Source organism: Salvelinus sp. IW2-2015, linkage group LG28, assembly GCF_002910315.2.
Source record: "Salvelinus sp. IW2-2015 linkage group LG28, ASM291031v2, whole genome shotgun sequence".
NCBI lineage: Eukaryota > Metazoa > Chordata > Actinopteri > Salmoniformes > Salmonidae > Salvelinus > Salvelinus sp. IW2-2015.
The window spans coordinates 20717993-20733251 of record NC_036868.1 but is presented as its reverse complement, the minus strand read 5'-3'; the positions used below and the strand labels follow the sequence as shown (position 1 = coordinate 20733251).

Below are 15259 nucleotides of genomic sequence, written 5' to 3'. Positions count from 1 at the left end.
GTAGAGGCTTGTAGTAGAACTCTGCAGTAGAGTTCTGTAGTAGAACTCTGCAGTAGAGGTCTGTTAGTAGGAACTCTGCAGTAGAGTCTGCAGTAGAGGTTTGCAAGAGAGGTCTGCATAGAAATCCTGCAGTAGGAGGTCTGTGTGTAGAACTCTGCAGTAGAACTCTGCGTAGAGGTGCTGTAGGTAGAGGTCTGTAGTAGAACTCTGCAGTAGAGGTTCTGTATATAACTCTGCAGTACATGGCTGTAGTAGAGGTTTGCTAGTAGGTCTGTAGTAGAGGTCTGCAGTAGAACTCTGGCAGTAGAACTCTGCAGTAGACTCTGCAGTAGAGGTCTGTAGTAGAGGTCTGTAGTAGACACTCTGCAGTAGAGGTCTGTAGTAGAACTCTGCAGTACAGGTCTGCAGTACATGTCTTGTAGTAGAGGTTTGCAGTGGAGCTCTGTAGTAAAGATCTGTAGTAGAACTCTGCAGTGGAGGTCTGTAGTAGAAGTCTGCAGTACAGATCTGCAGTACATGTCTGTAGTAAGAGGTTTGCAGTGGAGGTCTGTAGTAGAACTCTGCAGTAGAGGTCTGTAGTAAGAAATCTGTCAGTGGGAGATCTGCAGTGGAACTCTGCAGTGGAAACTCTGCAGTAGAGGTCTGTAGTAGAACTCTGCAGTAGAGGTCTGCAGTAGAACTCTGCAGTAGAGGTCTGCTGATAGTAGAACTCCCTGCAGTAGTAGGTCTGTAGTAGACTCTGCAGTAGATGGTTCTAGTAAGAACTCTGCAGTAGAGGTCTGTAGAATTGCAGTAGAGGTTCTGAAGTAGAGGTTTGCAGTAGAGGTTGCAGTAGAACTCTGCAGTAGAGTCTGTAGTAGAACCTCTGGCAGTAGAACTCTGCAGTAGAGGTCTGTAGTAGAGGTCTGTAGTAGAACTCTGCAGTAGAGGTCTTAGTAGTAAACTCTGCAGTACATGGCTGTAGTAGAGGTTTGCAGTAGGGGTCTGTAGTAGAGGTCTGCGCAGTAGAACTCTGCAGTATGAACTCTGCAGTAGAACTCTGCAGTAGAGGTCTGTAGTAGAGGTCTGTAGTAGAACTCTGCAGTAGAGTCTGTAGTAGAACTCTGCAGTACAGGTCTGCAGTACATGTCTTAGTAGAGGTTTGCAGTGGAGGTCTGTAGTAAAGATCTGTAGTAGAACTCTGCAGTGGAGGTCTGTTAGTAGAACTCTGCGTACAGGTCTGCAGTACAGTCTCGTAGTAGAGGTTTGCAGTGGAGGTCTGTAGTAGAACTCTGCAGTAGAGGTCTGTAGTAGAAATCTTGCAGTGGAACTCTGCAGTTGGAACTCTGCAGTGGAGGTTTGTAGTAGAACTCTGCAAGTAGAACTCTGCAGTGGATGTCTGTGCGCAACTCATCCCACTCCCTCCCGCAACACCATCTTTTCATACTGCACCGCACATATCCGCTACCACAAGAACTGGTTCCCGAACCGAACGCAGTTCGACTGCAGCCATTTACTCTGCAGCACAGTAACCTGTAGCTAAAGCCTTACACAAGTCAGGGCTGAGAAATGCATAAAAGGTTCAAGAGTTGCTGTAACAGTTCTTTGCTGTCTCCACTTTGTCTTGTGTCCGAGTTTAGGAGTGTGTAGTGGCAGTACTCAAACTGTCACTGTAGATAAATGGAAGGTGCAGACAGTCCTGGTGCTGCCCCTCTTGTCTTGCCCTCTGTTCTGCCCTATGTACGCCTCCCTGTAACGCCTCCCTGTACGCCTCCTGTTCGCCTCCCTGTTCGCTCCTCTGTACGCTCCCTGTTCGCCTCCCTGTTACGCCCCCTGTTCGCCTCCCTTGTTTTCGCCTCCCTCGTTGCCCACGCCTCCCTGTACGCTCCCTGTAGCGCCTCCTCGGTTCGCCTCCCTGTCGGCCTCCCTGTACGCCTCCCTGTACACCTCCCGTACACCTCCCTGTACGCCTCCCTGTCGCCTCCCTGTACGCCTCCCTGGTATCGCGCTCCCTGTCGCCTCCCTGTTCGCCTCCCTGTTCCGTCGCCTGTTCGCCTCCCTGTTCGTCTGCCGTGTAGCGTGTACGCCTCCCTGTTTGCCTCCCTGTTCGCCTCCCTGTTCGCCTCCCTGTCTATATGCCTCCCTGTCTATATGCCTCCCTGTCTATATGCCTCCCTGTCTATATGCCTCCCTGTCTGCCTGTCTATATGCCTCCCTGATCACTGTCAAACGCTCCCTAAAACACTTCAGCGAGCAGGCCTTTCTAATCAACCTGGCCCGGGTATCCTGGAAGGATATTGATCTCATTGCGTCAGTAGAGGATGCCTGGTTGTTCTTTAAAAGTGCTTTCCTCACCATCTTAAATAAGGATGCCCCATTCAAAAAATGTAGAACTAAGAACAGATATAGCCCTTGGTTCACTCCAGACTTGACTGCCCTTGACCAGCACAAAAACATATTGTAGCGTACTGCATTAGCATCGAATAGCCCCCGCGATATGCAACTTTTCAGGGAAGTTAGGAACCAATATATACAGGCAGTTAGGAAAGCAAAGGCTAGCTTTTCAAACAGAAATGTACATCCTGTAGCACAAACTCCAAAAAGTTCTGGGACACTGTAAAATCCATGGAGAATAAGAGCACCTCCTCCCAGCTGCCCACTGCACTGAGGCTAGGAAACACTGTCACCACTGATAAATCTACAATAATCAAGAATTTCAACCAGCATTTTTCTACGGCTGGCCATGCTTTCCACCTGGCTACCCGGACCTCTGGCAGTCTCAATGGGGCGACAGGTAGCCTAGTGGTTAGAGCGTTGGACTAGTAACCGGAGGGTTGCAAGATTGAATCCCCGAGTTGACAAGGTAAAAATCTGTCGTTCTGCCCCTGAACAAGGCAGTTAACCCACTGTTCCTAGGCCGTCATTGAAAATAAGAATGTGTTCTTAACTGACTTGCCTAGTTAAATGAAGGTGAATTAAAAATAAATGGGGGTGCCACAGGGTTCAATTCTCGGGCCGACTCTTTTCTCTGCATACATCAATGATGTCGCTCTTGCTGCTGGTGATTCTTTGATCCACCTCTACGCAGACGACACCATTCTGTATACGTCTGGCCCTTCTTTGGACACTGTTAACAAACCTCCAGATGAGCTTCAATGCCATACAACACTCCTTCCGTGGCCTCCAACTGCTCTTAAATGCAAGTAAAACTAAATGCATGCTCTTCAACCGATCGCTGCCCGCACCCGCCCGTCCGTCTAGCATCACTACTCTGGACAGTTCTGTCTTAGAATATGTGGACAGCTACAAATACCTAGGTGTCTGGTTAGACTGTAAACTCTCCTTTCAGACTCACATTAAGCATCTCCAATCCAAAATTACATCTAGAATCGGCTTCCTATTTCGCAACAAAGCATCCTTCACTCATGCTGCCAAACATACCCTCGTAAAACTGACTATCCTACCGATCCTTGACTTTGGCGATGTCATTTACAAAATAGCGTCCAACACTCTACTCAGCAAAATGGATGTAGTCTATCACAGTGCTATTCATTTTGTCACCAAAGCCCCATATACTACCCACCACTGCAACCTGTATGTTTTCGTTGGATGGCCCTCGCTTCAAATTTGTCGCCAAACCCACTGGCTCCAGGTCATCTATAAGTCTTTGCTAGGTAAAGCCCAGCCTTATCTCAGTTCACTAGTCACAATAGCAGCACTCACCCGTAGCACGCTCTCCAGCAGGTATATTTCACTGGTCATCCCCAAAGCCAACTCCTACTTTGGCCACCTTTCCTTCCAGTTCTCTACTGCCAATGACTGGAACGAATTGCAAAAACGAATTGCAAAAATCACTGAAGCTGGAGTCTTATATCTCCCTCACTAACGTTAAGCTTCAGCTGTCAGAGCAGCTTACCGATCATTGCACCTGTACACAGCCCATCTGTAAATATCCTCATCCAACTACCTTATCCCCATATTGTTATTTATTTTTTTGCTCCTTTGCACCCCAGTATCTCTACTTGCACATTCATCTTCTGCACATCTATCCCTCCAGTGTTATTGGCTAATTGTAATTATTTCGCCACTATGGCCTAATTTATTGCCTTTACCTCCCTAATCTTTACTACATTGCACACACTGTATATAGTGTGTTGTTTGTGTCGAACTGCTTTGCTCTATCTTGGCCAGGTCGCAGTTGTAATGAGAACTTGTTCTCAACTGGCCTACAGGGTTAAAATAAAGGTGAAATCATTTATTTATAAAAAATAAAAAACTATGCCCCCTGGCCTGTCTGCCTCCTGCCTGTTCTGCTGTGCTGCCTCCTGCCTCTATGTCTGCCTCCCTGTCTGTCTCCCCTGCCTCTATGTCTGTCTCCTGCCTCTTATGTCTGCTCTGCCTGTCTGCCTGCCCTCCCTGCTGTCCTGCTGTCTGCTCTATGTCTTTCCTCCTGCCTGCCTCCCCTGCCTCTGATGTCTGCCTCCCTGCCTCTATGTCTGCCTCCCTGCCTGTCTGCCTGCCCCCATGTCTTGCTCCCTGCCTGTCTGCCTGCCTCATGTCTGCCTGCCTTTATGTCTGCCTCTATGTCTGCTCCCCCTGCCTGCCTGTCTGCCTCCCTGCCTGTCTCCATGTCTGTCTCCCTGCCTGTCTGCCCTGTCTCCATGTCTGCCTCACCTGTGTCTGCCTCCCTGCCTGTTCTGCCTCCCTCCATGTCTGCCTCTATGTCTGCCTCTATGTCTGCCTCTATGTCTGCCTCTATGTCTGCCTCTATGTCTGCCTCTATGTCTGCCCTCCCTGCCTGTCTGCCTCCCTGCCTGTCTCCATGTCTGTCTGCCTGCCTCCATGTTCTGCCTGCCTGTCTGCCTCTATGTCCTTGCCTCTAGTTCTGGCTGCCTCCTATGTCTGCCCTCTCCTCGTTGTCTGCCTATATGTCTGCCTCTATGTCTGCCTCCCTGCCTGTCCTCTATGTCTGCCTCCCTGCCTGTCTCCATGTCTCCATGTCTCCTCCCTTCCTGTCTGCCTGCTCCATGTCTGCCTGCCCTCCATGTCTGCCCCATGTCTGCCTCCCTGTCTGCCTCCCTGCCTGTCTGCCTGTCTGCTCCCTGCCTCTATGTCTGCCTCCTGCCCTGGTCTGCCTGCCTCATGTCTGCCTGTCTGCCTGTCTGCCTGCCTCCCATGTGCTGCTCCTGCCTGCATGTCTGCCTGTCTGCCTGTCTGCCTGCCTGCCTCCATGTCTGCCTCCCTGCCTGTCCTGCCTGCCTCCATGTCCTGCCTCCTGCCTGCATGTCTGCCTGCCTCTATGTCTGCCTCCTCTGCCTGTTCTCTCCTGCTGTTCCCTGCCTTCGCCATTCTGCCTCCCTGCATGTCTGCCTCCATGTCTGCCTCCCTGCCTGTCTGCCTCCATGTCTGCCTCCATGTCTGCCTCCATGTCTGGCCTCCATGTCTGCCATCATGTCTGCCTCCCTGCCTGTCTGCCTCTATGTCTGCGCTCTCATGTCTGCACTGTCTGCTCTATGTCTGCCTTTGTCTGCTCTCTATGTCTGCCCTATGTCTGCCCTCTATGTCTGCCTCCTGCCTGCATGCCTCTTGTCTGCCTCTATGTCTCCCTGCCTGTCTGCCTCTATGTGCCTCAGTCTGCCTGTGGTCTGGCGCTCTGATGTCCTCCTGCCTTTCTGGCCTCTATGTCTCCCTGCCCTGTCTGCTCCTGCTGATGTCTGCCCATAGTCTGTCCTGCTCCCTGCTCGTCTGCCGCGCCTGTCTGCCCCCATGTCTGCCTCCATGTTCTGCCTCCATGTCGCCTGCCCATGTCTGCCCGCGCTACCATGTCATGGCCTCCATGTGCGTTTGGCCTCACTGGTCTGCCTCACTGTCTGCCTCCTTGTTCTGCCTCACTGGTCTGGCATCAAACTGTCTGCCATCATGTCTGGCCTCCATGTCTGCCTCCATGTCTGCCGTCAGCTGTCTGCCTCACTGTTGACCTTTCACTGTCTGCCTCACTCTGTGTCTGCCTCACTATCTGCGCTGCTGCCCTGCACTGTCTGGCCTGCCTGCCATCACTGTCTGCCTGCCTGCCTCACTGTCTGCCTGCCTGCCTCACTGTCTGCCTGCCTGCACTGTCTTGCAGTAAAACCGCCGTGTTGATACAATATAGGATTTTCTGTAAAGGCTTAGAGTCTGCAGTAAAAACAAGACAAACCGCCAACCGTACCACAGCAGAAATGCAGGTTACTGCCTGGCTGAATTTTCACTTTAATCTTACCACGAGTAGAGAAAAACGCTCTACTGACTGCATTCAGATGAAATGAACAAAGGCAACACTAACTTTGACTCATGATGACTTTTTTCTAACAGCCTTCTGACTCAGAACCTGGCATAACTTGAGAGTTAGAAGGTTGGTATTTGATGCCATCGTCACCCACAGTGCCATGCTTGCCAGGTCTCTATGTCACCCCCAAAGCCTTGAGAGAGAGAGGGAGAAGGAGAGAAATAGAAAGAGAGAGAGGGAGAATTCTGCAAAAATCCTACAAAAATTTCCTCCGTGAACAACGTAAAACATCAAATAATGCATGCAGAGCAGAATTATGCCGATACCCGCTAATTATCAAAATCCAGAAAAGAGCTGTTAAATTCTACAACCACCTAAAAGGAAGCGATTCCCAAACCTTCCATAACAAAGCCATCACCTACAGAGAAATGAACCTGGAGAAGAGCCCCCTAAGCAAGCTGGTCCTGGGGCTCTGTTCACAAACACAAACAGAGCCCCAGGACAGCAACACAATTAGACCCAACCAAATTATGAGAAAACAAAAATATAATTACTTGACACGTTGGAAAGAATTTACAAAAAAGTAGAGCAAACTAGAATGCTATTTTGCCTTAAACAGAGAGTACACAGTGGCAGAATACCTGACGACTGTGACTGACAAACTTAAGGAAAGCTTTGACTATGTACAGACTCAGTGAGCATAGCCTTGCTATTGAGAAAGGCCGCTGAAAGCAGATCTGGCTCTCAAGATAAGACAGGCTATGTGCACACTGTCCACAAAATGAGGTGGAAACTGAGTTGTACTTCCTAACCTCCTGCCCAATGTATGACCATAGAGACACATACTTCCCTCAGATTACACAGACCCACAAAGTATTCGAAAACAAATCTTATTTTGATTAACTCCCATATCTATTTGGTTAAATACCACTGTGTGCAATCACAGGAGCAAGATTTGTGACCTGTTGCCGCAAGAAAAGGGCAACCAGTGAAGAAGAAACACCATTGTAAATACAACCTATATTTATTTCATTTATTTCCCTATTTGTACTTTAACTATTTGCACATCATTACAACACTGTATATAGACATAATATGACATTTTAAATATCTTTTATTTTGGAACTTTTGTGAGTGTAATGTTTACTGTTCATTTTTTATTGTTTATTTCACTTTTGTTTATTATCTATTTCACTTGCTTCGGCAATGTAAACATATGTTTCCATGCCAATAAAGCCCAATAAATTTAAATTGAAAATTTAAATTGAATTGAGAGACAGCAACAGACAAATATAGACAGAGACGGACATCCCTGAGAATGCACTTATTATTCAAGAGAGACAGACAGAGACAGCGACAGACAAATATAGACAGAGACGGACAGGCACACAGAAAGACACCAGAGCGAGACATACAGACACAGACAGAGAGAGAAAATGACAGAGACAAACAGAGCCAGAGAGAGAAAGAAGCTCCACTCTCCACTACTCTGCACTGTGCTAATTAGAACCACACTCACGTGAGGCTGCGCTCGATTCATGCCTGACACACAGCGCAGCACAGCCTTGCAGCACAGCCTTACAGCACAGCTATGGAACCACACTGGGCCCCCTTCAGTTTCACTATCAAACAACATGATTTGAGATATCACTGTTGCATTGTGTTAGTTGGAGAAAGCGTCATAGCAATCCACTTTCTGCAGCAGGTACAGCATGAGGGGGGTGTGTTTGTGTGTGTGTGTTTGGAGAGGGATAGCAAGAGAGAGGGATAGCAAGGGAGAGGGATAGCGAGAGAGAGGGATAGCGAGAGAGAGGGATAGCGAGAGAGAGGGATAGCGAGAGAGAGAGAGAGAGAGATGAGGAAAGCTGATTTCATGCTCAGGGGATTGCATCTAATTTCTTCTCTCAGCTAGCCAGCCTGGTGTAGGCTAGGCTGCGTACGGAGATCCTCGGTACATTACTGCCATCTAGTGGTGGCTCTATGAACAGTTTATTAACCTCGGGGAAGAGGAACCTCTACTTCATTATTTTTATTTTACCAGGTAAGTTGACTGAGAACACGTTCTCATTTACTGCAACGACCTGGGGAATATCTACAGGGGAGAGGAGGGGGGATGAATTGTAAGCTGTACAGTAGAGAAGAATAACTAAAAGGTTGGATTATAAAACACAGATGGAACACTAATCTGGTACCTGGCCAGAACATTAAACCACTACATTTAACAGCACCCAAAGGGCCCCTGTTTTAATAGGTAACAAGCAACAATTAAGTTGTTGTTGTTTTGTTTACTGGTATTAGAATCCCTATTAGCTGGCTACAACTACGCTACCTGGGGTCCAATTAAAGCAAAATACAAAACAATTCCACAAAGACAAAGCCAGAGGGATTTAGCCAGAAGCAGTACACTGTATAGGGAACAATTTAGGATGGAAATAATGGTGATGTCGTGCCCTTGGCTCCTTGACGTTGAAGTGTCAACAGGATTAGATATGAAACCACTGGAACGTCTGCTGAGGCATGGCCATGGGCTAATGACTGGGTCAGAGTAGCACTCATCGCCTCAAACCACGACTCTGTGTCAAAGACAGGACAAGAAACACAGGCGAGAGAACGAGAGAGAGAGAGAGAGAGATAAGAGATAGCAAAAGAACAAGAGAGCAAGGTAAAGGCAGAGAGGTGAGGAGCTAAAGAGAGTGAGAGACAGCGAGGGAAAGAAAGAGAGCCAGGTAGAGAACGAGAGCCGTGGAGCCACCAGCAGCATTAGCCGGTATGAAATGCCAGTGTGATCACAGCTCCTTTTCGACATGATTCAGCTCGTTAGTTGTGCTACGGGCAAAGCAGAGCAGAGCCACCCTTACGTTACACTGTCCCGTGAAAGACTGTGCACGCCACTGTGCGCGCCTGCCACCGCAAACTGAAGACGAGAGTCCCCATCGTCACGGGGATAAGAGCCACACACACATCTGAGAAACCTCTTTAGGGGTGTTTATAAAATGGCTGCTTGGGCAGAACCAGCAGTTTTACATAACATCAGTCACTCACTGACTCATAAAACCAAGTTACTAAAGCTCTGTGACCAAACAACAAGAAGGTGTGACACAGAGAGCCATTTCAAACCAATTCAACCGCTTTTGTACTGAAGGTCTTCCGGGCATATTTTGAATATCACAGACACACCATTCCGTTCACTGGTGCTGTCACAGAGAAAGTAGAATATACAGCGCAAGAATAAGGTAACAACCAGCATGATGCAGAAAACCCTTGACCCTGGTACTGACGGCTGTCGCACAGCGTCCCTCAGTGTAACAGGTCATGGTAATGTTGAAGGTGTCCGTCTGCCTGTGTGTGTGAATGTGCACTGTATTTATCTGTATGTCTGTCTGCATATGTACAGTACAAAGTCAACGGTACTCACGGTCGTTGCACTGTGTCCCTGTGTAAGACGTCATGGTGCAGTCGCAGGTGAAGTTCTCCCACTGTTGAATACAGACGCCCATGTTGGCACAGGAGTCTTCCTGACAGGTGGTGCTGGGTCCTGTTGGAACAGACAGGGTGTAAAGGGGTGGAGTAACCACAGGGGGGGTCGGTACTGAGCCCCATCATTGGAGGTACCATGCAGTAGTGCACTTTATGTGGGAGGGGAATTGGGGGCATGCGTGCCATATCAATCCAACAGGAAGTCTCAATGTTTGGAGACAGAAAAACAGCATTCCCTCTGTGTGTTTTAACACTACATAAGAACCATTATGAACAGTCACAAACAAAAGGGACAAAAACAGGATGTTTTTCACGTGGCTTACAAAGACAGATACTGTACAAGAGTCACAGAAAGAAAGAAAATTTGCCCAACGTCCCCAAAAAAACAGAATATTAGAAGTACAATAAAGTCACAATAGATGTACGACTATAGAAGTAAAACACTTTACATTTACTATAGATGTACGACTATAGAAGTAAAACACTTTACATTTACTATAGATGTACGACNGGGCATGCGGGCCGTATCGTACCAATAGGACGTCTCAACGTTTGGAGAAAGAAAACACAACACTCTCTCTGTGTGTTTTAACACTGCATAAGAACCATTATGAACAGGCAAGAACAGAAAAGAGAAATAGATGACCTTGTCCACATGTGGCTTACGATAACAGATACTGTACAGGAGTCACAGAAACAAATGTTCCCACCCTCCTCAAAAAACTACACGTCTTTTTCCATGAAGTGAAACCATACAATAAAGGGAAACACTAGATTTATAACACCATAGACTTAAGACACATAGAAATGAAAACAAGAACAATAACAAGTGAACACTTCAGAGTGTGCAAGTACAGTAGTGCATATCCCTGAGTATGCACTCCGTTGAGACAGTCTAAGGGGTATTCAAAGTCAAACAGGATGTGTGTATACCATTCTCCACCAACCACCACCACACATACAGCATCTCACACTTTTGAATACTTGTCTAAGTGGGAATGCAAACAAGAACAATGCATTATGTGTATATAGTAAATCCGTCTGGATTCAAACAAATAACATACAAAATCTTATCAAAAAACCTCCAAAAGAAAAAATGAATTCCAAAATGTGAAATGATTAAAAAAAAGAAACTGCAAATAAACAGTAATTTAAGTGCAAGTGTCTTGTGAAAGAGAATATGTGAGAAATGAAAAGACATTGGAGGTGAAACAGAAGAATACAAAAGAAGTAGTATAGTTGCTGGCTGAAAATGCCTTTACTGTCTAATGCAGGTGACGGTATTCAGTCACACGACCCTGTCTGTACCGGAAGACTCACTCTCTGTAACAGCACTTTCTCATTTCACCAGAGAAAGGAAGGAAGGAGTACGACAGGGTTGAGAGAGAGAGCGAGAGGGGCTGAGAGATGGCCTCAGCAGCACGGTTGATGCGCAGTCGCAGTATTTGCTATACTTTTCTGTATATCTCAACTTTTCATATCTGAGTCATTTACTTTGATATATAGAGACGGGTATACGTATCTCTGGGAACCCCCTGAAACTAGCCTTGGTTAAAGCTCAGCAGCAGGTATGTGATGCTATTGGCTGCTTCCTCTGTCCCACCTGACACAGTAATAACCTCCCATCAGCGTCTCAGTATAGTAGGATATACTCTAACATATATATATATACACACCCTACATGTAATATCTTCTACCTATTTAATTACAACTCTGATCCTACCACTTATGTTGCAGTAATCATCCCTACTCTACTCTCTGACCATGGGAGCATGAACACGAGTTAGTTTCTGTTCAAACTGTAATAGACTCTGCTACTCTGGGTCTGTGTCAGACGGATGGAGGGACGGACCGAGCAGAGCATGATTACCATAAAGAGTGGGCTGGTCGGTGCCGCGGTCGTAGGCAGACAGCAACTACGAGTAGCACAACATAATTACAGTACTACAGCCCTGAGCTGGAAATGGACCTTATGGTTAATAATGGATGTGCTTCTCTGTGTGGGTTGGAATGATTGTTTTTCACCTCCTATCTTTCAGTATCTCCCTGTCTGTCTGGCTCTCCCTTCTGGATTCTCTCACTTTTTCTGCCTCTTATCGTTCTCTTTTCATCCCTCTCTGTCGCTCTCTCTCCAACATTTCTCCCGCCACTCCCAGAGAGCAAGCCCTCCTCGCCAGCAGTGGGACATGCTACACCCACAATGCATTGCACACAGCATTCTTTCAGCCACGCCTCAGAGAAGCGTTGAGAGTTGAACCTTCTACCTTGCAGGTCGGCTTTGGTGAAACCAACTTTGTTAGCGCAGAAAAACAACAAACAGAACAGAAAGAAGCGGAAAAACAACAGAGTCAGATTAGTGAGGGACCATAGGGTTAGTTTGAGTATCTGGTATAGTAGAGGTATAGTTAAGTACAGTGGTTATAAAGGTAAGTACTTCACTTTGTTATGTTAAGTGGTTAATTAGTGTTCATCTGTTTGATTACAGAGAAAAGGAGTAGGTAGAAAAAGTGATCAGGTTTATAGATATTGGTGTGTAAGTCATTGTGTGTGTTTAGGAATGTCCTGTGAGAAAACAAGCTCAGTTTGAATACTGATCCTTTGGCACCACCTAGTGGTAGATGCAGTGCCCCTGTCTATTATTTTACCACAGTCCACCAGTGGTTCCCAACCTTTTTCGGTTACTGAACCACTGCCCGGAGTTCCCCTGAAGTACCCCCTCATGTGCATTTTACTAGTAGGCCTATGGTCTCATGAGTCTTCTCAAGTAGCCCCTGTGGATAGGCCAAGTACCCCTGGTTGGGAACCACTGCAGTACACCATTAGGCTGGGACCCTAAGTGGCCATAAATGAACCGGGCTTGATGGTCAAAAGGTGTGAGTGGGCAAGGACGATAGTATAGCAATTAGTAGAGGGTCAAGATCTAGTCATCTAGGGTGCAAGGGGTCGATTTGGAACTGGACGCATACATAATATGTGGGTTCATTTGGCGTAGGGGTCTTAGGTCATGGGTCGTACCTTCACATCCGCGTTCGATCTGTCCGGAGCGGAACAGGGCGTCGTTGATGAGGTCAGGCAGGCGGCCATTCAGATCTACAGACGCCAGACAACCCTGGAAACCTTCCCTAGAGACCACCAGTTTAGGAAGGTTCTGGTACATGTTAGGCCCCAGCCCTGCCACAAACAGATCCCCTTCAGGGAGGGAGAGAGAGAGAGAGAGAGACAGATGAAGGGAGGGGTGAGTTGACGAACAAATGAAGGATAAAGGATGTAAAGGTCAGAGAGTGTGTCAACACCGTTTCTGTAAATAGAGGATAATCCAGTCATTACACAACTATTACGAGTTTGTTCAGTCAAATCAGCAAACAACCTGAGCAAACACCACCGACGGCTACATTCCAACATCCACACTAGCATCACTAACATCATGTGTCGGACATGCATTCCAGGTGCTATGCTACAGTAGCGTAAACGTTGGATTGACAGTGTTAATGTCTCTATGATGGAAGGGTATATGGAGGCTGACTGCTTGGTTTTTTACTGAAAAGTACATCTCTAGTGCCTGTAGACTTGATGTGTGTTTACTACCTTCCTTGGAACGGTGGGAGAAAGTGTATGAGGATATGTTTATCAGTGTACTTCTTGTTACCTTTGAGGTCGAGGTTCTTGGCTCCGTTGACGTTCTGTGTGACGGACTTGGCGTCCACCTTGAGGGTGTGTGTGTTGGTGGCGTCCCTGGTGATAACTACGTTGTGCCACTGGTTGTCATTCAGGGCACTGTCACTGTTCCCCTTCAACAGACTGGGACCGTTCCCCAGGTCGAACACATAGTGGACAAACCTACGGAGGGACGAGACAAGGGCACACAAATGCATACTTCAGCACTCCTAGTACGTCCCTTCATTAAGGGCCCTTCTCCACTATACGCCCCAAGAGGAGCCACTTTAGCCTGTGTGTGTCCATGCGAGGGGACAAGGGATAGGGATGCACACGTCAGTAATTCTTTGTTTCTGTACTTTGGGACCCGCCTCAGAGAAGCCCCTTCAGCCTTTGTGTTTCCATTAGCGTGCACTACCAAAACAATGGGACTTGAAGTGTGTGAGTGTAGGAGACGTTACTGAGAAGGGGAGTGTGTGCACAAGCAGTGGTAGGGACAACAAGAGAGCACTCGCTCTCCTCTGAACACTGAGCAAACAAGGCCAGGTAAGAGAATAATGGTACTCGTACATGACTAGTGCCTCACCCTTTGACCAGCTCAACGGCGATAAAGTCGTTTCCGTCTCCGCTGTTGAACAGTATGAAGCCGTCCGGGGAGGTGGTTTTAAACTGGAAGAACAGGTGCATGGTGGTGTAGGCCTGCAAAGTGGCCAGCCCCAGGTAGCTGCCCTTGGACTTGAAGGTCACCGGGTCGGCGATGATGGAGCGCATGCCGAAGCGGGCGTTGAGCTCGCAGAAGTCGATGTCTCCGTTCTTACACATGTCAATGTAGAACATGCCGTTGAACTTCAGGCCCTGTGGGTGGAGGTGAGTTCGGGAACGATAACGATAACATTTGGTATCGCAATAACTCAGCGATGACAATAATATGGATAGCTATTTGTATCACCCTAAGTAATGCTAAAGCAAGGAAGAGAGAAGTTGTTAAAATCTTAAGGGCAAGAATCTAGAAGAGGTCTAGAGGCTATAACAGTAGCACTAGCTCTGACCCCGACCCCATCCGGTCTGTGTAGGTCAGTGCCTGGCCAGGCGCCAAATGATGATTTATGGTCTAACATGTGTTCCTGCCAGGCCTGGAGGGGTTACCTGCAGGTGTCCAATGAAGGAGGAGGGGGAGGAGGAGACGAAACGTCTCTCTGTCAGAATCCCTGTCTCCACATTGTGGAACTCCAGACGAGTGTGGTCACCTGCCATCTGGCCTGGAGAGAGAGAGAGCGAGAGAGAGCGAAGGATAACGAGAGAGAAGGATAACGAGAGAGAAGGATAACGAGAGAGAAGGGGATAACGAGAGAGAAGGATAGGAGAAGGTTACGAGAGAAGGATAACGAGGAGAGAAGGATAACGAGAGAGAGAAGCGGAGAACCGAGAGAGAGAGAGAGAAGGATAAAGGAGAGAGAGAAGACGAGAGAAGAGAGCAGGATTAAGAGAGAGAGAGAGAGAACGAGAGAGAGAGAAGAAGGATAACGACGTGAGAGATGAGAACGGAGAGAGAGAAGGAAAGAGAGAGATAAGGATAAGAGGAGAGAGAAGGAGAATAAACGAGAGAGAGAAGGAAAGAGGAAATGAGAGAGAGAAGGAACGATGAGAGAGAAGGATAACACGAGAGAGAGCCGAGAGAAACGAGAGAGCGAGAGGAAAGAGAGAGAGAGAGAAGGATAACGAGAGAAGTGAGAACGAGGAAGAGAAGGAGAGAGAAGGAGAGAGAAGGAGAAGAGGAGAGAGAACTGAGAAGAGGAGAGAAAGGAGACGAGAACGAGAGAGAGAGAGAGATAGGAGAACGGGAGAGAAGAGAAGAGAACGAAGAGAGAGGAGAACGAGAAAGAG

At 47.6% G+C, this 15259-nt stretch overlaps 1 protein-coding gene across 2 annotated transcripts in view; it reads right to left on the bottom strand.

Moving 5' to 3' along the window:
* Positions 1-15259, bottom strand: part of LOC111954320 (neurexin-3b-like) — a 457756-nt gene that overhangs the window by 265108 nt on the left and 177389 nt on the right. Inside the window, exons 15-20 of one of the 2 annotated variants that reach the window (XM_070435771.1) lie at positions 14522-14634; positions 13962-14230; positions 13368-13558; positions 12737-12910; positions 11986-12012; positions 9660-9779 (exon numbers count right to left, since the gene is read on the bottom strand). In XM_070435771.1, the coding sequence (XP_070291872.1) occupies positions 9660-9779; positions 11986-12012; positions 12737-12910; positions 13368-13558; positions 13962-14230; positions 14522-14634 (894 nt within the window). The remainder of the gene's footprint in view (positions 1-9659; positions 9780-11985; positions 12013-12736; positions 12911-13367; positions 13559-13961; positions 14231-14521; positions 14635-15259) is intronic. The other variant, XM_070435769.1, reaches the window with a different exon arrangement.